This window comes from Hyperolius riggenbachi, chromosome 10 (assembly GCF_040937935.1).
Source record: "Hyperolius riggenbachi isolate aHypRig1 chromosome 10, aHypRig1.pri, whole genome shotgun sequence".
Lineage (NCBI taxonomy): Eukaryota > Metazoa > Chordata > Amphibia > Anura > Hyperoliidae > Hyperolius > Hyperolius riggenbachi.
This window is the reverse complement of record NC_090655.1, coordinates 47512955-47539903: the sequence shown is the minus strand read 5'-3', so window position 1 is coordinate 47539903 and position 26949 is coordinate 47512955. Positions and strand designations below refer to the sequence as shown.

Below are 26949 nucleotides of genomic sequence, written 5' to 3'. Positions count from 1 at the left end.
ACTTTTACCTTTCCGACGCCAATGCAGCCTAAACCATTCTGTAGTAGGGAGGCATCTTTTACTGGATAGTGTGAATTCGTTATCTTACACCCCTCTGGCCATTTCAGTTATTATTCCCCACCTTGTAACTGTACTGATGAACAGTTACTGTACTCACAGCAGCCACCGTAAAGTGAAGAACGCTGCCTCTCCTCCGTGCAGCTTAAGTTGTTGCTGTGTGCGGATGCGTGGGAAAACATAGGCTGCCCGGCCGCCAAGGACCCCCTTTCCCCAAGCTGGCAGTGGAACGGACACCTATTGTCCGTTTCCACGGTAACCTGACCGGCTTTCCGATCTGCGCAATGTAGCGGCGGCATCAAAGAGCACACACAAAAGCACTGCAGCTGTGTGTTGCTCTGTTCGGTGCAGTGCTGTTTGATGCCGCCGCTACATTGCGCAGATCGGAAAGCCGGTCAGGTTACCGTGGAAACGGACAACAATAGGTGTCCGTTCCACTGCCAGCTTAGGGAAAGGGGGTCCTTGGCGGCCGGGCAGCCTATGTTTTCCCACGCATCCGCACACAGCAACAACTTACGCTGCACGGAGGAGAGGCAGCGTTCTTCACTTTACGGTGGCTGCTGTGAGTACAGTAACTGTTCGTTAGTACAGTTACAAGGTGGGGAATAATAACTGAAATGGCCAGAGGGGTGTAAGATAACGAATTCACACTATCCAGTAAAAGATGCCTCCCTACTACAGAATGGTTTAGGCTACATTGGCGTCGGAAAGGTAAAAGTACTGACGTCAATGCATGCCTCAATATGTTTTATTGCCAGTAACCAAATACATTGGTAAAAGACTAAGTAATGTAAAAAATCAATCCTACAACAACTCATATGTACACTTAAGGATCAAAAAAAGAAGAATTTAGCAATAGTGCCCCTTTAACTGTCAATTTCAACTGACTAAAAATCGACTCAGCAGAACTGAAAAGGCTTGGTGTTTCTTTAACAGTTTCACAGCATCAGAACTTTATCTTACCTAAGCCTAATTTTTTGCTACATAGAAGCTAAGCTCCACCCCATCAAAGAAAACTTCCCGGGCATTTTTCCCCTCATACTGTGCAAAGCATGATGGGATTTCCGATGATGTTGTTCTCGTTGCCTAGCAACTGGGAGGGATGATCAGGACACAGGACAGTTGGAACTGTGTCTCATGCTCCCTGTCACCTCCTTTCAATCAAAAAGATGGCTGCCCCCATGAAATCACAAACATTTGCCTGTTCTTTTAAAACAGGGTGGGTAAGAGATTGTATTACCTATCTATTTTAATTAACATAACTAATGTAACTTAATGACAGTATGTTTGTTTAGGCTGATGTTCCTCTTTAAAGAAAATCTTGTCGCGAAAATCTTAAAATTGAAAACACATGCAAATAAGAAGTAAATTTCTTCCAGAGTAAAATGAGCCATAAATTACTTTTCTCCCATCTTGCTGTCACTTACAGTAGGTAGTAGAAATCTGACATTACTGACAGATTGTGGTTTAGTCCATCTCTTTATGGGGGATTCTCAGCATGACCTTTATTCTTTATAAAGATGCTCCCTGAAAAAGATTTCTACAATGATACTGGCCAGCCTCCCTGCTCACTGTACACTTTTTTTTGGCAGTTGGACGGAGCAACTGCCATTTACTAAGTGCTTTTAAAAATAAAGCAAACCCTGAGAACCCCCCCCCCATGAGAAAAAGGGCTAGTCCAAAATCTGTCAGTAATGTCAGGTTTCTACTAATTACTGTAAGTGACCGCAAAATAGGAGAAGTGTAATTTATGGCTCATTGTACTCTGCAAGAAACATACTTCTTACTTGTGTATATTTACATGTATTTTAAATTTTAAGATTTTCACGACAGAGGTCCTTTAAAGAGAGTCTGAAGCGAGAATAGATCTCGCTTCAGACCTCATATATAGCAGGGGCACATGTGTCCCTGCTAAAACGCCGCTATAGCGCGGCTTACCGGGGGTCCCTGTCCCCCCAAATCCCCTCCGTAATGCGGGGGAGCGCTTCCGCATTGGGGCAGTGCTAACCGCCGCAGCCCTGCCCCACGCGCCTCTGTCAGCGCGTATCTCCGCCTCTCCCCCGCCCCTCTCAGTCTTCCTTCACTGAGAGGGGCGGGGAGAGGCGGCGATGCGCGTCTGATAGACGCGCTGTGAGTCAGGGCTGCAGCCGTTAGCCCTGCCTCTAGGAAGGGCTAATCTGCGACCAGATTTCCGACCAAGGTTTGCGGGGGGTGGGTTGGGGGGTCAGGGACCCTCGTTTAGCCGCGGGATAGCGGCGTTTTAGCAGGGGCACACGTGCCCCTGCTATATATGAGAGCTGAAGCGAGATTTAGTCTCGGTTCAGTGTCTCTTTAAAGGGAACCCAAGGTATATGGAGTCTGTCACATATATTTTCTTGTAAACAATGCCAGTTACCTGGCAGTCCTGCTGATCCTCTGGCATAAGTAGTGTCTGAGTCAAAACCCTGGAAAAAGCATATGGCTGATCCAGTAAGCCTGAGTCTGATGAGTCAGAGTACCTGATCTACATATGCTTGTTCAGGGTCTATGGCTAAAAGTATTAGAGAGACAGGATCAGGTTGACTGCCAGACAACTGGTATCGTTTAAAAGGAAATACATTTGTCAGCCTCCATATCCCTCTCACCTCAGGTTCCCTTTAAAGTGGTATGAAACTTAAATTTCATCTTTTGTCTAAAACCCTAAACACATCATACAACTTAATAGAAAAATAATATTTAAATGGTTTCCAAGTTACTATACAAGCTTCTTTTCCACTCAAGAGCTAGCTGGTAAAACTGCCCTTGCCATTCTAAAATTATCAAATTGTGCTCAGTTGTCTGTGCAGAGTAAATATGTATTAACCTCCCCGGCATTCAATTCCCCCAGGATTTCTGTCCAAAAAGTGATCCAATGAAATTTTCATAACCTTTCCCCCCCCCCCCCCCCCTGTAACTTCCCAAAATGTGTCACAGCATGTTTTGTATTGACGTCTATATCCGTCAATACCGCCATGGAGGTTAAATGCTTCTCCTGTATCCCGTTTCTCCACTTTATTTGCTCAGTGATTAACTACAAGACAATCTGATAATTTGTTCAGCAAACCAGCAATGTTATTAAAGAAGTGGATTTAGTGAAGTGGAACAAGTCTTCCAATGAAGAACAAGTCTTCCAAGGAAATAAATATGGCAGCCTCCCACTCCCTCTCACCTCAGGTTCCCTTTAAGAGTCAGGGCCTTTTTTTTTTTTTTTTTTACTCTGTGATTGGTTCACAGCAATCACGTGGTCAGGAGGCTATGGAATGGGCCCCTGACCCAAATACAGCACACAGGATGTAGATGTCAACAGGCTGTATCAGGAAGAGGTTAACTTTTAAAGTTTAACACATGGGAAATGTGTGACGATAATTATTGTTTAGAATTTTTTGTTCTGGTAAAAATTTGAGTTTCATTTTAAGCCTTTGTTTTTTACAGAAAGAGTTGGACTCCATGAAAAAGCTTCTGGATGAGGAAAAGTCCACAAGACGAGCTGCTGAGGAACGACTTGTAACAATGGAAGATGAGAGACAGGTGGCGGAACATTTCCAGGTCAAGCTGGAGAGAGTAAATGCCTCCTTGAGACAGCTGGAGACTGAAGCTTCGGAACTTAGAGACAGTCTGAAAACAAGTCAGTGCGATAAAGAGAGCGCCATGGAAAATTTAGAGCGTCAGTTTCTTCTAAAGAGCGAGCAGGAACGCGAGATGGAAATATTAAGGCAATCATTAAGAGAGTGTCAGGAAGAAAAAGAGAGCGCTCTCACCTCATTGTTACATCAGGCTGGCATTCTAGACGAGAAAGACAAGCAGATTACAGAGCTTAGAGAGAGTATTCAGGAGTGTAGCGAAGAAAAAGAGAATGCTTTGACTTCAGTAGCTCAGCTTCGCTTGGCTGTGCAAGAGAGAGATCGAGAGATCAAGGTGTTAAAAGACAGCATGCTGCTTATCCAGCAAGAGAAAGAGACTGCCACCACCTCCTTACAACAACAGGTTCAGAGTGTTAGAGAGACAGAAGAACGACTGTCTGATTTGTCTAGAAGACTGCAGGAGTGTGAAAGCTTAAGAGAGGGTGCCTTGAAATTGGAAGAAAATTACTGTCTGCTTGCCGAAGAGAAGGATCAGCAAATTCATACTCTAAATGAGGAACTGAGATCCATTGAAATAGAAAAAGAGCGAATTTCGGAGCAGTTGTCTTTAGCGACGCTGGAGGCAACCCAAGAACGTTCAGGTCTGCTGGAACAGCTCCGGCAATGTCAGATGAAGCAGGAAACCGCATTGACCGCTCTACAGGAAAAATTGGGAGAGCGAGAGACAGAAATCCAGACATTAAGAGAGAGTATAAAACAAAGTCAAATGGAAGAGGAGAGAATGACAGAGGTCTTAAATCAACAAAGTCAGCTGTTAAAAGAAAGAGACTCTCTAATAGAATCTTTACGGGTTAGACTTGTGGCTTGTGAATCTGAAAAAGACGAACTTGCGCTAAAGAAAAAAGAATGTGAACAGGACATTGCATCACTAAAAGAAAAGTTTCAAGACTGCTTTGAGGAAAAGGAAAGATGTTTTGACTTATTGCAGTCACAGATTGAGAAGATGAAAGAAACAGACAGTGAAATAGAAATGCTGAAAGAGACTGTTCGGTCTGCTCAAGTGGAAAAAGAAAATCTTCTACTTGATTTGGAATTGCACAAGGAAACGTTGCAAGAGAAGATTGCTGCATACGTATCGCTACAAGAGATATCCAAAGATCAACAGCAAACTATTAGAGAGAAAGAAAGGTTATTAACAGAGTTTAAAGAATGTAAGTTGGAAAAAACAGAGTTAGAAACCAAACTAGCCAAAGCTCAGGAAGAAAGAAAAAAACTGGAAGAACATCTACAAAGAGACATCATTGATTTGAGAGAGAAGATACAAGATCTTTCTCAGTCCTTAATGGACAAGGAAATTGTATTACACGAAAATAAGTCAAAGTTTGAAGGCGAAAACAATACTTTGAAAGAGAAAGTCAAAGAACTTTTACAACTTTTGAAAGAGAAGGACATGCAAGTAGAAAAGAATGAAAGGCTCGTAGAGGAATTGAAGAGAGAAACAGACAGTGAAAAGAAAATGTTGAAAGAAACTGCACTAACTGCTCAAGTAGAAAAAGAAACTCTTCTACTTGATTTGGAATTGCATAAGAAAACTTTGCAAGAGAAGATTGCTGCATACGTATCTCTACAAGAGATTTCCAAAGACCAACAGCAAGAGATGGAGAATCAGGGATTGATGATCGAAGACAAGAATAGACAGATCCTGTTACTGAAAGATAAACTAGAGGAATGTCGTAAAGAGAGGTTCACAATGCAAATAAAAATAGAAAACTTTGAATCTCAAATAGAATCCATGCAGAGAAAAGCTAGGATGGAAGAACAACAACTTAGAGAAAAAATACTAGAAGGTGTTCAGGCTTTAAAATCCAAAGAGGAGGAACTTGCAACGTTGGAGAACGAAGTTGAGAGAGAGCGAAGGGGTCAACGAGACACAAATGAAGAGCTTTCATTAACTATTAGAGAGAAGGAGAGGTTAATAACTGAGTTTAAAGAATGTAAGTTGGAAAAAATTGAGTTAGAAACCAAACTAGCCAAAGCTTTTGAAGAAAGAGAAAAACTGGAAGAACATCTGGAAAGAGACATCAGTGCTTTGAGAGAGAAGATACAAGATCTTTCTCAGTCCTTAATGGACAAGGACATTGTGTTACATGAAAATACGTCAAAGTTTGAAGGAGAAAACAATACTTTGAAAGAAAAAGTCAAAGAACTTTTAGAACTTTTGAAAGAGAAGGACACCCAAGTAGAAAGGAATGAAAGGCTTGTAGAGGAATTAAAAAGAGAACTAGATAAACAGGACATTGCATCTTTAAATGAAAAGTTTCAAGACTGCTTTAAAGAAAAGGAAAGATGTTTTGGCTTATTGCAATCACAGATTGAGAAGATGAAAGAAACAGACAGTGAATTAGAAATGCTGAAAGAGACTGTTCTGACTGCTCAAGTGGAAAAGGAAACTGTTCTACTTGATTTGGAATTGCACAAGAAAACTTTGCAAGAGAAGATATCCGCATACGTATCTCTACAAGAGATTTCCAAAGACCAACAGCAACGGATGGAGAATCAGTTACTAATGATCGAAGACAAGAATAGACAGATTATGTCCCTGAAAAATAACATAGAGGAATGTCGTAAAGAGCGGTTCACAATGCAAATGAAAATAGAAAACTTGGAATCTCAAATAGAATCCACGCAGAGACGAGCTAGGATGGAAGAACAACAACTTAGAGAAAAAATACTAGAAGGTGTTCAGGCTTTAAAAGCCAAAGAGGAGGAACTTGCAATTTTGGAGAACCAAGTTGAGAGAGAGCAAAGGGGTCAACGAGACACAAATGATGAGCTTTCACAAACTATTAGAGAGAAGGAGAGTTTATTAACGGAGTTCAAAGAATGTAAGTTGGAAAAAACTGAGTTAGAAACCCAACTAGCCAAAGCTCTTGAAGAAAGAGAAAAACTGGAAGAAAATCTAGAGAGAGACATCAATGCTTTGAGAGAGAAGATACAAGATCTTTCTCAGTCCTTAATGGACAAGGAGATTGAGTTACATGAAAATAGGTCAAAGTTTGAAGGTGAAAACAATACTTTGAAACACAAAGTAGAAAATAATGAAAGGCTTATAGAGGAACTGAAGAGAGAACTAGATAAACTTAATTTTGATCTAGAAAACAAGGACAGAAAGACCGTAGAAGAAAGAGTACAAAATGGCAGAGAGGTTTTGACTCTTAAACAGAAAATCGCAGCTCTTTCTCAGGTACTAAAAGAAAAGGAAGAGGAAAGTGAAACAGAGAAACAAAACAAACAAAATTTGACCCAGAGAGTTATGCATCTGTCTGAATCTTTCAGAGAGAAAGAAAGAGAGCAGGAAGAAGCAGACAAGAAGATTAAATCTTTTGAACAGCAGATGAAAGAGATTGGTGAAGTCCTAGTACAAAAAGAACAAGAAATTAAAAATAAAGTCTTTCAGCATGAGCAAGAAAAGTTTTCTCTGAAGCGAACTGTATCTCAACTTTCCCAGTCATTAATGGAGAAGACTCAGGAAATTGAAGAGAAAGACATAAAGATGAATGATTTGAGAGAGAAGGTGCAAGATCTTAGACATGCTTTGATGGACAAGGAAAAGGACGTGACTGAGAAGGAAAAAAACATTCATGAAGACAAAATATCAATTTCTGAACTTTCCCAGTCTTTGATGGAAAAAGAAAGAGTAGTAGAAGATAAAGAACTGGAGATACTATCTCTTCAAGCTAAGATCCGAGAACTGGGAAAAGTGTTGCTTAACAAGGAGCAAGAAATAAAAGTGGAAGCAAAAGCAAGCGAAGTGGAAATAAACATTTTAAGGCAAAAAGTTGCAGAACTTTCTCAGACCTTAACAGATATGAAGCATGAAGCAGAGGTGAAGAATGTTGAGGTTACTTCATTAAGGGAGAAAATAGTGGAACTTAAAGAAAATTTGTCAGTTAAAGATAATGAATTGGAAGACAGAGAGAGGCAGGTGTCAGAAGACCAGATGTCTCAAAGACAGAGATTTACAGAACTTAATCAGGCTTTGCTACAGAAGAAAATGGATGAGGAAGACAGAGAGTTCAGGATGAATATTTTAAAAGAAAAAATTGAAGAGCTGAGGCAAGTTTTGCTGGAAAAGGAGGAGGAAGCTAAGGAACAAGAGAGACAAAACGAGGAAGAAAAGAATGCTTTGCAGAAGAGAATAACGGAAGTTTCCTGGTCTCTAACGCATAAGGAGAGAGAAGGGAATGAGGTTACGTTTGAGATGAACTCTCTAAGAGATACAGTAGAACAACTCAAACTTATCCTGGCAGAAAAAGAGCAAGATCTAAAAAGAGAGACGCAAATGAGTGAGGAAGAGAAGAGAAGCCTGAATCAGAAGATAAAAGACATTTCAAAGGCTCTTGTAGAGAAGGAGCAGCATGCAGAGGAATCAGAACTTCAGATGAAATCCCTGAGAAAGAAAATTGAAGACCTAAGACAAGTGCTGGGCAATAAAGAACGAGAACTAGATGTGGAAAGGAAACAGAACGAGGAAGAAAATAATTATTTGAAGCACCAAGTGAGAGATGCTTCTCTAGCTCTTTTGGCGAAGGAACAAGAAACTGATGAAACAAAAATAGAATTGTTAACTCTTAGAGAGAAGATTGGAGAACTTAGACTAGTTCTGGCAGCTAAGGAGAAGGAGTTAGAAGAGGAAAAGAGACTGCATGTGGAAGGAAAGAGATCTCTACAGCAGAGAGTGAAAGAGCTAAGCCAGGCTCTGCTCGAGAAGGAGAATGGCAACAGCCAATATGCACTAGAGGTAAAATCTCTAAGTGAAAAAATTGGAGAACTCAGAAAAAACCTAGCAGATAAAGAGCGTGAGATGGATGATGGAAAGAGACGTAATGAAGGAGAAAAGAGGTCCCTGCAACAAAGGATAAATGATCTGTCCCACGATATTTTTGTGAAGGAGCAAGAAGCTGAGGATGCAACGATTGAGATAAAAGCTCTGCGAGACAAAGTAGGAGAGCTTAGATTAGAACTGCTGAATAAAGAAAGAGAAGTTTTTGTGAAACAAAGTGACAGTGAAGAGGTAAGAAGAACCTTGAGTCAGAGGATGAAGGAACTGTCACAAGCTTTACTAGAGAGAGAAAGAAACCCTGATGAAACTGATAGAGAGGTGAAGTCTTTGAGGCATAAGGTACATATGTTAACACAAGCTCTGACCGTTAAGGATAAAGAGATTGAGGAAAAAATACAGACTGAAAATGAGAATTACTCCCTGCAGCAAAAGATAAGAGAACTTTCTCAAACTCTAGAAGAGAAAGTGAAGGAAATCAAGAAGGTAGAAGGTGAAATGAAATCTTTGAAAGAAGCCACTGAAGACATTAGAACAGTTCTCAGGGAAAAAGAACAGGAGGTTGAAGAGAAAGACAGGTGTAATGAGGAGGGGAAGAAGGAACTGAGACATCAAGTTGCAGAGATTTCCCAATCTCTTGTAGGAAAGGAGAAACACATAGAGATGATGGAACAAGAGCTGAAATTTAGGGGTAAGCAGATAAGTGAATTTAGGCAACTTGTGTTTGATAAAGAGCAGGAAATGAGCATGCAGGACATGCAGAAAGAAGAAGATCGGCTGGTCCTGAGACAGAAAATTACAGATCTTTTAAGGGTCATATCAGAGAAGGAGAGGGAGGCAGAGGTGGCAAATAAGGAGATAAACTCACTTAAAGAGAAGGTAGAAGAACTTAGTCAAGATATTATGGAAAAAGATTTAGAGATGGAACAAAAAGAGAAAAATGGTAATGAAGAGAAGATTTATCTGACACAAAAGATAGCAGAACTTTCTGAAACTCTGGAGATGAAGGAAAAAATCAGAAGGAAGGCAACTGTTACCGCTCCTTTAGAGGGAACAAGAGAATTTGGAGAGGAGCCTATGCTAGAAAATATAGATATACCGGTAGACCAAGAAAAAGTATTTACAAGAGTGAGCCTTCATGATGAACCAAGAGTCTCAAAAGATTTTCCTGGGGATGGATTTGTGATGGAGCAGGTTGGGTTTGGCAAAGCAAAACAATCCACGGGTGAAAACAGAGAGGCCATGGACAACCAGTATGAAAATCTGAAAGACCAAGATATGAACTTTCCATACACAGAGAATGAGGCAAGAATATTGGAGATGGAAGAAGAGCTTAACGTACTTTATCAAGAGAGAGAAGAAGCTAGTAGGAGAGAGGAGGCGCTAAGGAAGAGGCTTGAAAAAACAGAAGCTGCCCTGAGGAAGATGGAGGCTGATGAAATCTCTTGGAGACACAACACTCGAGGTCCGGAATCTCAGCAGAGGAATAGAAAGGTGGGATGGCATTTTTGCTACATTTTTGGGAAACAAAAACATTTTCAGGTGAATGCTCGAAGATGAATAGAGACAACCATATAATCAACACATATAATCAACACAGGTTTAGCTTTTCACAACTTGCTGTAAACCACCACAACACTGGCAGTGCTTAGAAACCGACGACTTCCACTGCATGCACAGCTGTCCCTAGTTCAATAAATCTTTCTTCTGAGGAGAGGTTTACTCATTTTGGTCCATATTCAATTCATTTTTTTCACCTGACTTTACTCCTAGGTGATATTTTCACAGCTTGTGAATTAAATGCCTTTTGAATCACCGGAAAGCAAGAAAATACTCAAAATAATTTCTGTAGTACCTTTATACCCACTTTTTGATGCGTTTTCAATTGCAAAGTGCTAAAAAATTATTAAACAGAAGACGGAAAACTCAGGAGAAAAAGTTAATTGCATATGGCCGCTTATCTTCAAAATACCATTTTCAGTATCTTGCTATTAAAAATGTCTAAAAATTAGTAAGAAGGCTCATGGCAGCCTTACAATGGCCGTTATGGCCAACAGATAGAACCCTCTCCATTCATTATTTGATCAGAAAGAGATCTATCTGCTTGAATCCCTCTACACAGATTTTCAGTCAATTTCAGCATGAAATCTTTGATAATCTACATGCGCCTGCCGAGTCCACTGTGGATCATGAGAGCCGACCCTTATAAAGCAGTGTATGGCTATATGAGGTTTTTCATAGTGTAGTGTGCCTCAAAGTAAACAGGCTTTTTAGCAGTCACAGTAGTAAAGAGGATTGGTGCCTGGCTGCCAAATAAGTTTTTGACTGTCAATTATAAATAGTCTGTAGCTATGGAGTGCTATAAACCTTGCAGAGCACTCCACAGCCTTTTCCACACTCATCTGGTCATCTAATATCAAATGTCTCTTTTATTCCTCACATTCACTTCCTAACCAGCTCCTGTCATTTCCAACTCAAAAACATATCTCGCATCCAACCTTTTCTCACTCAGGACACAACTAAAATGTTAATACATGCTCTGATAATATCTTGTCTGGACTATTGTAACATACTACTTTGTGGACTACCAACTAATCGACTGGCACCCCTCCAATCTGTACTGAACTCAGCTGCTCATCTCATTCATCTTTCTTCTTGTTCTTTCTCTGCTGCCCCTCTCTGTCAAGCTCTTTATTGGCTACCAATTAACCAGAGGATCCAGTTCAAACTCTTAACTCTACAAAAATCTCCACAGTCTCTCTCCCCTGTACATCTTCTCACAAGTTTCCAGATACCGACCCAACCGCAATCTCAGATCTGCACGACCTTCTTTTGTCCTCTAGAATCACCTCCTTGGATTTACCTATACTAGTTTTCGCACATGCTTCAGTAATGTATAGATATAAATATTGTTGTTATCTTTGTACTTCCTTGCTGTATGAATGAGGTAGTTGACCGGAAGGTGGAGTGAGTTGCCCATGACTGATTAGCCTGTCTTGGATGTGTTTCTGTATTGTACAGGGTCACTCACCTGCAGACACAGAGAGCTTGGCAAGTAGTGATATTCTGCAGAGGAGGCTGCAGGTGCTGCACCAAACAGTGGCACAGCTGGAGAATGACAAGGCTGCACTGGAGAATCATAACTTCAGGCTGAGCAACACCTTACAGGAGGTGAGTACTGATCACCCAGCTTCTCTGCATCGCTGTGCCCTCAGCACTTCACACGGGAAAGCAGAACTGGATCCTCTAAGAGTATAATCTACATTAACTTATTTTTTTCAGTCACTGGAGAGAAAAAGTTTTTTTTATTTGATGTACTTAAGTTTAACAACAAGACATCCTTGCTCTAGCAGAGAAACTGGTTTGCTGGGTTTCTCAACAGAGTTCCAAGAGAGATTTTGGTCTGTGCATCTTATGATGTTAGTAGACTAACTGGTCTGCAGGTCATGGTCATGTGATGTCAGCAGACTGCAGGCCACTGAGCTTGTTATTACACCCTGCCTGAAAAAGATAAAAGTATAATTAAAGTAATCACTACAGTACAATGCAGAAGCAGCTGCAGATCATAAATGAAAACTGCTGGAGGAAGCCTTGAAGTATTTGGCATCTCTTGGGCTACAGGGATAGAACAAAAATGCCCCAGGATGCACATCGGCTCGTACCCGGCATAGTGCCCCAAGCGGGTACTAACCTTGTGTGTGGGGGGGGGGCAGTGAGGTAGCCTCTGAATCCTAAAGAGGCTTCCCCCTTCCTCAGCAGAAGGGATCCAGCACTGGGTCCTCTGAAAATTGCCCTCTTGCTGCTTGTCGGGAGCCTCACGCAGGTGCAGTATCAGCTTCCCCTTGGGGTCAGGCAGAAATACCTGAGCCAGATTGGGGCTGATCTACTGTGCAGGTGAGAACCATCTGCACATGAGCAGTAGAACAGACCTGATCGAGCTCTGCTATTTCCGCCAAAGCCAGGACGGAGAGCTGCTAGTGCATGCACATATATATATTATTGTGAGTGACTGTTGGAGCCAGCACTGGATCCGGCTGGCTGAGGGGGACGGGGGAAGCTTCGTTAGGGACTAGAGGCTTCCCTAATCCTGAGGTAAGTACCCCATGGGGGCACTTTTTTCCTATAGTTTTACTTTAAAGGACATCTGAGGTGAAAATAAACTGATGAGAAAAACAATTGTATCCTCCTTCTAAAATTACTTTTTTTTTTTTTTTTAGATATCCCTCAGTTTTATTTTATATTTAAATCTAGTTTTAAACTTTTTACTGTTTCATTGTCTCTGCTCATTGACACCTTCATTGACGTATGCCAGAGCTCAAATCTATGAATTATTGACCATTTTTTTATTTTCTGCTCTCAGAAGCCATTTACTGAGAGGAAAATGTAATTACTTATCAGTAAGGGTTATGCTATAGTCTGACCCGGTCCGACCCGGTCCCGACCTGGACAAAAACTGTCACTTACATACATGATGTTTATCTCTTTCAGGCAGATGGGGAAAAAAGGAACACAGCCTAGTTATTTGTGTGCTTGGCACTGTACATGTGTATACCTGTCTATCACATCATGTCACCTCGGTTGTCCTTTAAGAATTAAAGCATTTGATGTTAGGCTGTAATCACGTTTTTTTTTAGTTACCGTGTAAAATGATTTATACGGTATTGGTATATTTTTAGGGCACATTTTTCATTCTAATATGACTTGTTTTGAGTTTCATCACGGTATATTCTGTGTGGGAAGTCTCTCAGGATGAGTCTGTCAATAACCCCCAGAATCCTACACACCTCAGAGATAAGGAGGAAGCAAGGGGTGATTCTCCTGAAATTCAGACTTAGCAGCTGCAGATTACAGCTTACAAAGGAAAAGCAATGGCAGCGTACAAGAATATACCGACACAAGGAGCCACTCCCTGATAATGTCTCATCTCATGCAGGTGGAGCGCGAGAGGCGGAGTCTCCGGAGAGAACTAAACAAGATGAGCCCACAAGCATCTCACCGCGCTAAAGACAAGACTAGAGAGGTCAGTAGCATGGCTGCCACTATATCACATGACTTATTCCTAACACAGGAAGAACAACTGGCATCAACTCATATTAACAGTACCGCTGGTGGAGTGGTTGCAGGTCTGGGCTCCAGTCCCACCAGGATTGTATCTGTATACAGTTTGGACGTTCTCCTCATGTTTGTGTGGGTTTCCACTATCCCAGATGGTATGTGCTCTACGTACTTTTGTATAGAACTTTGGCAAGGACATTACATTATGAGCGCTTTTGTAGATATAAACCCATCAGTGATGCTGCAGATGAGGCTCCGCCTCTCTGTCTCTTCTGTCAATACTAGCAGGGTTAGCGCTCCCTCCTTCACACAGCTTGGGAAAAGCTTATGAGGCACCTACAGACTTGTTTGTGGACCCAATCATGGAACCCTTTTCCCTGTGGATAGTGATGTCTGTCTTCTCTTTGCAAAAGGGTTGTCTCTGAATCTCTACTAACCATTTTTTCACTCTGATGTTCTATCTGCAGGAAGCCAGCGACTCTTCCACCTACCAGCGGAGAGTGTCAGAGCTACAGAAACAGGTAAGTGACTCTTTGTTAGGTGGGTCCTCTAGGGGAAAGGGTGGGGGAAACTAAAGGGGGAGGCAGGAGAGGTTTATTTAGGAAAGGTTAGGACACATATGTGATCAGTAAACCCGTAGGGGATATTTTAACACAATGGAAGCCTGATATATGCTAGATATTAACCCTGTGAGGAGACACCATCAGATTCCCAGAAACTCTAGTGGCTGATTGATCCATCCATTGGTAATTTTTCGGAAAGCAATGTAGTTTCTGCAATCATGTACAGTATGTCAGTGAATTAATCACACATAAACACAGCACCATATGTACGATTGGTGAATATTTACCAGCCCATCCAACCACTCAAAAACCGATGGAAGACATTTGCAGCCATCTCAGCTGAGAATGTAGTGTGTGTACAGATGTCCTATGAGATTTCATAAAGTTCCAGGACGCCAGATTTTGAAGCGATAGCAACAGCTGAGTGTATTGTTCTGCCCATCTGAAGCCACATCCATCATGTGCTGCACAGTTCCATGGCCACCCCCCCTTCTCCATAGCAACTGGACACATCGCTTGGCCTGTAGCCGAGGGAAGTATCTGTACAATCTCGTGTCCAGGACTGTTTCCATGGGGATAAAGCCCCAATAGCTACAGGTGATGCTAGGTCTGTGTAGGCACCTTTAGTTGCTACCCTAGTTGTTTCTGATTGGTCTGCAGCAGTAATTGTTAGCCATTTTTAGACTGAAAGCAAGACATGTGTATTCTCAATATTTGAGATGCTGATGAAGTATGAGAGCAGTGTAAACATTTTATGGTTGGTTCAAACCATGCAGATTTAATTTCTGATTGAGAAAAAAAATCGGATCAGTCAAAAAATTGTACAGCCTACTGATTGCCAGCAACCGATTCCAGCTCGAAATCAATCTTTCTCGATTTGAAGCAGATCCGACAGGCTGGTAAATATTGGTCAAAATACTGGCTCTATCAATCGAAGTAGTGACTATCGTTCTGTATGTATGAAAAATTATCAGAAATCCAGAATTTGGAAAAATCGCATACGCATGTATGTAGGTATTCTTTTTACAGCCAGTCGATGTCAGATCTGAATATTGATCTGATCAATCGCTCAAATAGAATCTAAAGTAAAAATCGCATGACGTGTTTTGTGATTGGTTGCTCTTCTCTTCCAGAGAAAATGTCAATTTTTCACTTATCCAGCTTATGAAACCTCCAAAGAGACAATAAGGCTGCTTCAACTGGACATCTGTTTGAGTTATAGAAAATGTTTTGTGACTGCAACACAGATACTTATTTGGTTCTACTGAGGGTAAAGGTGTCCCTAGGTAGTTACTCCTTACATCACAGGTGTCAAACACAAGGCCCGCAGGGTGAATGCGGCCCTCTTTGCCATTTTATGTGGCCGAAAGAAAAAAAAGAAAAAAATGCTGGGTCTCCACCTGGATTTAAAGGGACACTTAAGCCAGAAAAAAAAAGTTTTACTCACCTGGGGCTTCTACCAGCCCCCTGCATCAGTCCTGTGCCCTGAGCCACTCACTAATCCTCTGGTCCCCCGCTTCCAGCTAGTTTTGCTTTTGCCGACAGGACTGGCCACGAGTAGCTTTTTCCGCTTTCCCGACTGTAATTAGCGCTATTGCGGGCTGCAACGCGTACAAAAGTACGCATTACTGCATATCTATGCGTAGGTAATGGGGCAACGCGTAACTTTTGTGTGTGTTGCGGCACGCAAAAGCGCTAATTACAGTCGGGAATGCGGAGAAAGCTACGCGTGGCCAGTCCTGTCGAAACTGGCTGGCAGCGGGGGACCAGAGGATTAGCGAGTGGCTGCGAGGGCACAGGACTGCTGCAAGGGGCTGGTAGAAGCCCCAGGTGAGTAAAACTCATTTTTTTTTCTGGCTCAAGTGTCCCTTTAAGGCCTGTCGGCCTGTTTATTGCAAGTGTCACAGTGCAAAGCACAACATTTCGACCGCAATGGTCTTTCTCAAGTGCTTACAGAACAGAAGTGCAAAAACCTATTTAAAGGACATACAAATGACATAAAACACACCCAGAAGTGGGCGGGCACATCACTTAAAGAGACAGGACAATAAATGCAAAAACTGAATGGATCATAGGAAACATCTCAAGCTATATGCTATATGATTTTTAACTTCGTGCCTTTTGTGGTGTGCCTTACGAAATCGCCCCTTATAATTGAGGAGCAATTCTGGCACCCCAAACATGGGAACGTACCTTTACGGCGAGGAATAAACGTCTCAACAGTATTTTTTGGTTTCCTAACGTCCGCTCTCACCAAATAGTCCCGCATGCTTTTACCCTTTCTGTACACAGTACGGGGTGGGGAAGAGAAAACTTTGGCCAGTAACGGGTCAGACTGTACGATAGACCATGCACTCGTCAGGCATTTCCTGATCTCATTGGCATGGTTGTCGTATGTCAAAATAAACTGCACTCCATTGCCATTCTCCTTCCTATGCTTCTTCTGTCTCAATTCAGCTCTGTCCATTCTCAGTACTTCCAATGCAGTTTTTTTCTACTTCCTCCCTAGAATAGCCTCTCTCTACATAATCTTCTATCATTCTTTTTGACTGCCTTAGGAAATTATCATTATTGGGAGGAAGTAGAAAAACTGCATTGGAAGTACTGAGAATGGACAGAGCTGCATTGAGACAGAAGAAGCATAGGAAGGAGAATGGCAATGGAGTGCAGTTTATTTTGACATACGACAACCATGCCAATGAGATTAGGAAATGCCTGACGAGTGCATGGTCTATCGTACAGTCTGACCCGTTACTGGCCAAAGTTTTCTCTTCCCCACCCCGTACTGTGTACAGAAAGGGTAAAAGACATAAAGTGGGTGATCTCAGATTGGAAAAAGTGTTTAACATTGAAGGGGTGGATCCACAGATCTTACTACTGCGCAGAGAAAGCAGATGGATCTGTGAGTTAGGAACCTTGACCCCTAATGGTATGAATGAAGCATATAGCTTGAGATGTTTCCTATGATCCATTCAGTTTTTGCATTTATTGTCCTGTCTCTTTAAGCGATGTGCACGCCCATTTCTGGGTGTGTTTTATGTAATTTGTATGTCCTTTAAATAGGTTTTTGCACTTCTGTTCTGTAAGCACTTGAGAAAGACCATTGCGGTTGAAACGTTGTGCTTTGCACTGTGACACTTGCAATAAACAGGCCGAATCAAGGTGGAGACCCAGCATTTTTTTTTCTTTCTGTTGAAGTTACCCTGTGGTGGATGAGGGGATAAGCTAGTCGACTCCCTGGTGCATCAAGGTTTGGGTAGTGGTGTTGGGATCTCTCTATTTCATTTTATGTAGCCCTCAAGAGCTCCCAATGTCCATCAGTATAAATAGCATAAGAAAGACAGCGTGCTGCCTTCCTGTCACACCGGTGACTGTTCCTGATTGAAGCATTGGCAGTTTGAGCCACAATGCAGCAATAATGCACAGGAAACTGCCAACAAAATTAGCATGGGCCTCCCACCTTGGATCCAAACCCTGCTCAACCACCCCGTTTAACTTGACGCACGCACGCACGCACGCACGCACACACACGCACGCACACACACACCACACACCACACACACACTCTCCTACTCCTTCCCTTCACACCATCTCCCCACATAGCAGAGTAGCTCAGCAGAGAAGTGCAATATTTACCTGCTCCAATGATGTGTTGCGTCTCATCTGTTCTTCCTGGCAGCCCCATGCTCTGTGCTTCCACACCCCCTTCTACTGATCACATGACATGCCTCAGGAGCCTGAGGTATGTAGCATAGAGCGTGTGGCTGTCAGGGTAATCAGAGGAGATCTGAAGCAGCAATGGAGCAGATGAATATTAAACTGTTTCATTGAGCTACTATATGTTGGGTGGGTGAGTGGGTCAGGTCCCCCTTGGCCTCTATAATTATGACATTTACGTAGTCTTAGACTGTTTATTAATATTTAACATTCATTGAACAATTTGGCCCGTGACTTGAGACTATATTTTAGATTTTGTCCCCTTACCTTATTAAGTTTGACATCCCTGCCTTTCATATAGGTGTCTGGGTGTTTCCTTTACCTCCTTAAAGGACCTCTGTCGCGAAAATTTTAAATACATGTAAACCTGTAAAAATAAGAAGTAGGTTTCCTCCAGACTAAAATGAGCCATAAATTACTTTTCTCCTATGTTGCTGTCACTTACAGTAGGTAGTAGAAATCTGACATTACCGGCAGATTTTGGACTAGCCCATCTTCTCAAGGGGGGTTCTAAGGGTTTTCTTTATTCTTAAAAGCACTTAGTGAATGGCAGTTGCCTCGTCCAACTGCCAAAAAAACGTACAGTGAGTAGGGAGGCTGGCCAGCATCTTTGTATAAATCTTTTTCAGGGAATGTCTTTATAAAGAATAATAATCACAATTAGATTGGCGCTCGACCAGATAATGTACATAAACCAATATCCAAAGAATTTTATAAAAGATAATGTAGAGCGCTACCCTGCTATGTACAAGCCAAATATTCAGTATTGTATATAGGTTTAAAGCGCTGCATAGAAATAGTTTAAAAGTTCATAACAGGTGCTATTGCCAAATTATTGCTGATCCCATAGACACAAGTAAGTTCACTTCATCAATCTGGGACATTCACTGCTACTGATCAATACCCCCCTTCTTGTCCCCACTCACCAGATTTGTCAGATCTCCATGATACGTGTATGGGTTAAGCACCTCCACTTCCCAATCTAATCCAGTCTCCAGCAGTAATGAGCTTGTAGCACCCCAAAAAAACAAGAAACAATCGCGTAAAAATATCTAATTTATTTATAAAAACTGATTGCTTCATAAATTGCACTTTAATGCCATATGGCACGTATGAGCCAAATATTAAAACCAACTAAAAAATACACATCGGTATATCCAGTACACAGCGGTATGTGTTATAAGTCCAAAGCTGTATTAAGCACCAGCCTTACCGCCACTATGTAGCCGCTGTAGATAGTTCCGAAATCGCGAGTACAAACGTTCTGCGTCCGATGACGTCACACACTAGCACGTAGCTCCGCCCAACGTGTTTCGTTGCTAAGCAGCTCATCAGCCCCTGTCACGTCACTTCCGGTATCCTTTAAAACTGAAGTAGTTGCTTATTACGAGTGATGTAACCTTTTTAGAATGCAGACATAGTAGCGTTTGTGTTTATGGATTTGGTGCAGCACGTAGACTCCCCTCTTCTCTGAAGCCACTTGTGGTAGAGCCTCTGTAAGCCCAATATGATACCAATGTACAGTAATGAATATTACATGATACAATGTCTCCTCACAGGTCTCTCTGCTGAAATCTCAGCTACACGCTGAACGCAACGTCCGCTCCCGCTACATCCAGCGCTGCTCACGCACCACCGACGACCTGCTGACCCTCAGACACAATCTGACTCGCTCCTTGGCTGCAGTGACTGCCGACACTCGCATTCAGGTTCTTGAGAGAGAAACAATCCGATTGGATGACACTCTGAACCGCAGTCTTGGCCTCCCCACTACCTGACTCGGTACATAGAGGACAAGTAACAAGATGGCGGCGTTGCTGTTGCCCGAAGTCCTGTGATTGGTGGAAGCTGGAACCCCACCTCCGATCCTCCCAATCTTCACATAGGAGACTTATTTGCTGAGACACATCATTTGTGAAGACAATCAATGCATATGTTACATGGACCAATAATGTACATCAGTGATCAGCTCAGTCTGCATACATTCTCATTTAGGAAAATCCAGGAAGGAGCATATGATCTGATTGGTTGATTGTGGTCCTGCATAGGCGTGAACGGGAAGGAGAAGAAAGGCACAATCACATGATCGCAACCAGCCAATCAGACTTCAGTCAGTCACCTGTTTATATTCAGTATATGCATCTTTGTACATTTTCACTGAGGAGAAATTATGTTGACATGATGATCTCTGTTTATGAACAGTCTGTGAAGAGCATTAGTACTCTGTTAGTGGAAGTTATTGTTACAGATTGGTGTGTGTGTACAGTGTGCGAGACTCTCTACTGTGTGTGTGTGTTGTGTGTGTGTTACATGTTGTGTAGTGTGTGTCCGTATATTGAATAACGTGTGTCCGTACGTCTACAGGGGATGTGCAGTTTGTGTGTATATTGTGTAATGTGTGTTTGTGCATCTGCAGAGGATGCAGGGCTGGCACTACCATTAGAGCAACCTGGGCAATTACCCCAGGGCCCTGAGCTGGGTGCTGTTAGAGCCCCCCCCCCCCCCATGTCACCCCACAACTTAATTGTGGTCCCCAGAGCACCCGCAATACAGCGATGTGGAGTCTGAGCAATTTTTGGGTACTCTGAGTCGGTGGTTTCATAAACGGGGTCAGATTCGGGTGACTTTTGTACCAACTTCACAGCCCTCGTAAGTGTTAGACTAAGGAGTTGGAGCAATTTTGGTTACCTGGAGTCAGTGTAGGTGGTTTCATAAACTGAAGAGTGGGATGATTTGTGTACCAGCTCCACAGCCCTGCCGCAAAGTCTTCTGCACTGTAGTGACTCACCTGTCCGGACATTATACTCGTCTGTCAGTATGTGGCTCCTTGCACTCCTGTGGTAGGGAAGGCAGAGTCTGTCAGGGCCCCCCAGGTTAATTTTGCCCAGGGCCCCATGTTACCTTGAACCGTCCGAGAGGATGTGCAATGTGTGTGTATATTGCGTAGTGTGTGTGCATCTGCAGAGGATGTGCAGTTGGTGTGTACGTTGTATACTGTAAGTTCCTCTATACGGTGTGTGCAGCAGAGGATGAAGGTTGCTGCATTTGGCCAGTGTGTGGTGTGCAGTTCCTGAGTTCAGATGAACAGTCAGGGTCTGCTAGACCAGTGGTTGTCAGCATTGTTACAGTGTGTACCCCTTTAAGAGTGATAGTATTTGCCAGTTAGCCCTTGTTGGGCTTACATCATCTCTAGTACCCTCTTCCATTTTGCTTTGAATAAGTATTCAGATTTGGTTACATGTAATCTATTATTTAATCTCAAAACTTATTCTGACTAAACTGTGAAAAGTTCTACGTGCTATGCTACCTTTTATCATATACCCTGGCACGGTCCAGTCACATGACAGGTCAATATGTGTGACTATACTACCTAAAATTGTATACCCTGATAGGGTCTAGTCACATGAGACATTTGTATAGGTTTTTTGTACTACCTTTTGTTGTATGCCCCAGTAGAGTCCAGTATTTTGACAGGAACAATATATGTGTCTGTGTTACCTTGTACTGTGTACTGTAATAGGGTTCAGTCATGATAGGTCAAAATACAGTATGTGGCTATACAACCTGATACTGTATTGTGTACCCTGGCGAGGTTCAGTCACATGGCAGGTCAGGATGTGGCTATGCTACCTTGTATTGTTTCAGTCACATGGCAGGTCAGTAGATGTGGCTATGCTACCTTGTATTGTTTCAGTCACATGGCAGGTCAGTAGATGTGACTATGCTACCTTATATTGTGTACCCTGGGAGGGTGCAGTCACATGACCGGTTTGGCTATGTGGCTGTACTACCTTTATATTGTGTACCCTGGAAAGGTGCTGTCACATGACCGGTCTGGATATGTGGCTATACTACCTTATATTGTGTACCCTGGCAGGGTGCAGTCACATGACCGGTTTGGCTATGTGGCTGTACTATCTTATATTGTGACCGGTCTGGCTATACTACCTTATATTGTGTACCCTGGCCGGGTGCCGTCACAAGACAGGTCTGGATGTATGGCTATACTACCTTATATTGTGTACCCTGGCCGTGTGCTGTCACAAGACCGGTCTGGATGTATGGCTATACTACCTTATATTGTGTACCCTGGCCGTGTGCTGTCACAAGACCGGTCTGGATGTATGGCTATACTACCTTATATTGTGTACCCTGGCCGTGTGCTGTCACAAGACCGGTCTGGATGTATGGCTAATCTACCTTATATTGTGTACCCTGGCCGTGTGCTGTCACAAGACCGGTCTGGATGTATGGCTATACTACCTTATATTGTGTACCCTGGCCGGGTGCCGTCACAAGACAGGTCTGGATGTATGGCTATACTACCTTATATTGTGTACCATGGCCGGGTGCTGTCACAAGACCGGTCTGGATGTATGGCTATACTACCTTATATTGTGTACCCTGGCCGGGTGCCGTCACAAGACAGGTCTGGATGTATGGCTATACTACCTTATATTGTGTACCCTGGCCGTGTGCTGTCACAAGACAGGTCTGGATGTATGGCTATACTACCTTTATATTGTGTACCCTGGCTGGGTGCTGTCAATAACAGACAATATAGCCAAATCTACTGACCTGTCATGTGTGTACCCTGTCATCCCAACCGGTCATGTGACTGTGGCTAACTACCTTAGACTCCGGTCACATTTAGCAATGGCATGTTACAGTGTTCTCACCTGCAAGAACACCTCCTATAGGGATGAATGGCAGCTCAGGCTTACATGTATGTGGAATGCAATCTACCTATTAATTTTACGGGAAAAGTATGCCAAGTCTTTCCTCAGTTGTATTTGTGTTTTAATGTGTACGGGCCACTTAGGTCACTTTTTAATTTATAGTAATGTAATGTTATTTTTATAAATGGAGATTTCATACTAAGACATCTATTGCACCCAGTTTGCAAGATACAAGTACCGGTAGTTACCTGCAGTTCAGGGTCACATCATGTGCAGCACTGGGATAAATTAGGGTGTGTGTAGATTAGGTTGTGGTATCGTACGTTTGGTAGAGGCGTGCGTCCATGTAGAGAGCAGAACGAATGAGGAGATGGCAGAGCTGAATGACTCCTCAGTCGGATCAGGTAGCTATATGGAATGCGCACGGTAACTAGTTGGGTAGCCGGCAGGGAGAGGTGGCAGCGCTTCCCAAAGCGTGACTACCAGCATAGATGTGCAGAGCCTAGTTATAGGCTGAGTACACATCTTGCATTCAAAACAGATGCACATCAACATTAATGGGGGATGTTTACAATACAAGGTGTGTATGTTGCCTCTAGGGGGCTCTGAACGCCTCTGTTGGTCATTCAGATACAGTCTGGTCTTAGGATGTGCTGCCATTTCTCCCTAGTTAGCCAGTCCAACCTTCTTCGACTCTGGTCAGGGGAAGTTGAAGAACCCACAAATGAAACAAGTAGCAGGTCGGGTATGGGCTGTGTGCGGGTCTGAAAAATACATCTGTGTGGAAGTGCTGCGCAAAGATACCAGTGGTGCAAGAGTGAGTATGTAACATGCTAGTTCCGTGTGGTGAAACGCATAGTGTGTGTGTAGCCGAGTATGAGTGTCAGTTATGTAGAGGGGTTTTTTCTCACAACCGGCTGTTACTAATAATAGTCATTTTATTTTGTACTGTTATTATAACCATATTGTATTATATTATATTTTAATAAGCTGTATTTTTTTATGTAGCCCTATATTGAAAGCAATCCTGAAGTGAAAACAAAACGGATAAACAGTTGTATCTATAGTCTTTATCCTAAAGAAGTCTATCCAGAATGCTGCTGCCAGATTGCTAACAAACCAGCCTCGCCACTGTCACATCACACCGATCCTTCGCTCACTGCACTGGCTACCAGTAGAATGGAGAATACTCTTCAAGATTGGACTGCTGACATTCAAATCCCTGCACAATCTGGGCCCTGGATACATGAAGGACTTGCTGAAGCTGCACCACACCTCTCACAACCTCAGATCAGCAAGTTCTATAAACTTGGTCACTCCCAGAGTGCACCTCAAAAAATCTGGAGACAGAGCCTTCTGTCATGCTGCCCCTACTCTTTGGAACTCCCTACCACACCCAGTAAAGACAGCACCATCCCTGGAGCTATTCAAATCCAGACTGAAAAGCCACCTGTTTAGCCTGGCATTTCCAGATTTATAAAATTCTTCCCCTGTACCACGATGGTCGGAGCCATGCTTATGCGCTTTGAGTCCCACGGGAGAAAAGCGCTTTACAAATGTTATTTGTTGTTGTTGTTGTTGTTATCCTGGAATCCTACAGTCGTCTTCTTGTTTTAAAAGTAAAAAATCGAAGTTTAAAGAGAATCAGTAATAAAGAAAACTTCCACTGCAGGGTACTCACCTCGGGAGGCGGAAGCCTCTGGATCCTAATGAGGTTTCCCCCCGTCCTCTTCACCCTCCAGCACTGGCAGCCCCGGAACAGCCGCCATTTAAATATTTACCTTTCCAGCTCCAGCGCAGGCTCAGCGGTGGCTTTCCGGCGGGTTCTGGTGGCAATAGCTGAGCCCGATCGGTCCGCTTAGCTGCGCAGGCAACTCTCGTCTATGCAGTAGAGTGGACCCGATCAGGCTCGGCTATTTCCGCTGGAGTCCATCGGAAAGCCGCTACTGCGCTGAAGCGGAGAAGGTAAATATTGTGTGAACTGTGCCATAGGAAAACATGGGCATTACTTTGAAAATCAGTTTTATTTCACTTATAACCGAGAGCAACTGATTAAGTGTAAAAGGGGCCTAAGGAGAATGGGAGAAGCCTCATTAGGATCCAGAAGGTTCCCCTCCTGAGGTAAGTGCCTACCAGGGGCTGGTTTTGATTTGTTGTTACAGTTCCTCTTTAACATTTTGACTGACTCAAGAACAGAACAGCAAATTCTTAATGGTTTTTTTTTTTCAGTTCCAATATGGACATATCTCAGACTGTTGAACTTGTCGTGTTCTTAGCACTCAGAAGTGTTTTTTCTTTTTCTAAACTCTACAGGAGTTTTATGACCTCTAACTAGTCAACAAGACTTGCACTGCCGTTAAGACTTCCTGGACTGCAGAGAAAATGCCTTTTACAGTCGTGGATTCTTAGAAAAAAAAGAAGCAACAGTCTAGTTCTTACTTATAAGTAGGACTGTAGATACGTGTGTTTATATAGTCATGTTATGTTTCACTTCACGCTCCCTTTAAAGGAATACTATCGATACCCAAGTGTTCTAAAATGACAGTGTGCAAATAATGTCTAAGTCGCTGTGTAAACATTTTCCTACTTTTCGTGTTAAATATCAGAGGCAAAAACTGTAATTTATTGAGGGTAGGATTTAGCTATATTGGGACAAATCAATTGCAGAAGGGGTGTCTGCTTCAATGCACAGCCAGAGTTGCATATCAGACTACAGAAAGCAAATATCAAACCCTGAAAGCAAAAACAGTATGAAAAAGCTGTGAGAATTAGTTACATTTCCTCTGCTCTCTTCAGACAGGTCAGTCAGAAACACAGGACACAGGAGCTGCAGCTCTCTCTCTGTCACACACAGAGCTACACATAGAGTTAACTGATCAAGTGTGAGGGGAATTTCCACTCTCCTCATGGCTCAGTCAGCCATCAGTTTTGGCGTCAGTAAAGTTTGAATGTATTTTGAGAACCGTAAACAAAGAAGTTGCTACTAAAATGTATACACCAGTACTTAGCAGCACTTCCCAAACAATTCCTGTGTCAATTGGAAAAAATATGTGAATCGATAGTATTCCTTTAAGCCAGTGACACATACAGCAGGGTGAATTCTTGCCTTATTAGAAAGTGTTTGTTAGCCTGTATATATCTTTGTGCTGTATATAATTGTTTTTATGACTAAATATATTATTTATATCTATATCTCTGTGTGTGGTTATTGTGCTTTAGGTGTTGCCCACATAACCACTTCCTGTTGATGAGTTTAGCGAGTATCCAGCAAAGCTTTGTTGTGAACAAAAAGATGCAGCTGCAAAGCAAACATGTCATCTAGTGGGCACAAGTGTTTTGCAATCAGTATCAGTCGAATGTGGATTGATCTTGCCCGTTATTTCCCAATGAATGTCATTGTGGGGGGGAAAGGGCACAGACAGGAGAGTATCGTATTGGTACAGGTGACAGGAGATCCCTTCACATTGGAATCTATAACTGTTTACCTACGGAGAAAGGAAGACCGGGAACGTACGAGATAAGTGGCCGTCAGGAGACTTGGGCGCAGGATACAGCTGGTATATGGCTGACCCTGCTGCTGCACAAGTCCCGGCCGTGTTAATTACTATTCCCCCCTCCAGGTCGACGTGGATGATGGAGAATGATGTCATTAGCTGGAAGCCGAATTACAGTGTTTTAAATGTAACTTCAGCTCCGTCTTCTGACAGCGCCAAAGTTACACTCTGTGCGCCGCTATAGCCATGATTCCTATTATGGTCTATGGTGGCGTCGGCTGCACCCAATTCTCCTGTGCTGGATTTCTTGTGTTTGAGACCGGGAGCCCTTATGGTGCAGTATCGTCATTATTGTGGGTATTTATACTCACAGAGATGGGTTGCAGTCCTGTAACCACCGTATGTGCATGCGGGAAAAAAACATTTTGGCTCGGTATCCCGGCACCTTCTGGATCTGGGTGGTCGCTCTCCTCCTGTGGTCCTGTCTACTGGTGGACTGGGTCAACAAGTAGTGGGTAACAGCACCTCGTAGAGGTGTAGGGTTACACTGGGTGAGAAATTTGGGGAGGTGCCCAAGTAGATATAGAACTTAAAATAGTAAACCTCCTGTTTCTACTGTCTGTATTCTCATCCAGTACAGACAGGAGAGGCATGCAACCAACGGTGACATAGCTTTGTACTACATTGGGCAGTACACAGCTAGACGCTCCAGTGGTGCAATTGATATTGTCTAATATCTACTAGTGTGAGTGATGGACCAAGTAATTCATTAATCTCTTGATTGCATTGTGTATGCCTAGTCAGACATATCTACCGATCGGCTAGCAACATGTTCTGTTGCTGTGGAGGCAGCAGAGGAGTGACGGCACAGCAAGTGAGGTGAGTAGGAAAACAACATCCTTGGCTCAGCTGAGCCACCTCAACACAGCATTTGGAGCTGATGTA

The 26949-nt window shown here is 42.8% G+C and overlaps 1 protein-coding gene and 1 long non-coding RNA gene across 4 annotated transcripts in view; one reads left to right on the top strand and one right to left on the bottom strand.

Moving 5' to 3' along the window:
* LOC137534985 (centrosome-associated protein CEP250-like) overlaps positions 1–25702 on the top strand; it is an 88079-nt gene extending 62377 nt beyond the window's left edge. For all 3 annotated transcript variants that reach the window (XM_068256743.1, XM_068256742.1, XM_068256741.1), the window contains exons 14-18: positions 3508–9990; positions 11518–11667; positions 13430–13516; positions 14019–14072; positions 19391–25702. In XM_068256743.1, the coding sequence (XP_068112844.1) occupies positions 3508–9990; positions 11518–11667; positions 13430–13516; positions 14019–14072; positions 19391–19609 (6993 nt within the window). In that variant the 3' untranslated portion in view covers positions 19610–25702. The remainder of the gene's footprint in view (positions 1–3507; positions 9991–11517; positions 11668–13429; positions 13517–14018; positions 14073–19390) is intronic.
* LOC137534988 (uncharacterized) lies at positions 11783–14570 on the bottom strand. The gene is made up of 2 exons (XR_011024389.1): positions 14402–14570; positions 11783–11997 (listed from the first exon to the last, which is right to left on the bottom strand). It is a non-coding gene; the product is annotated as an uncharacterized lncRNA (long non-coding RNA).
* Positions 25703–26949: the final 1247 nt, after the last annotated feature.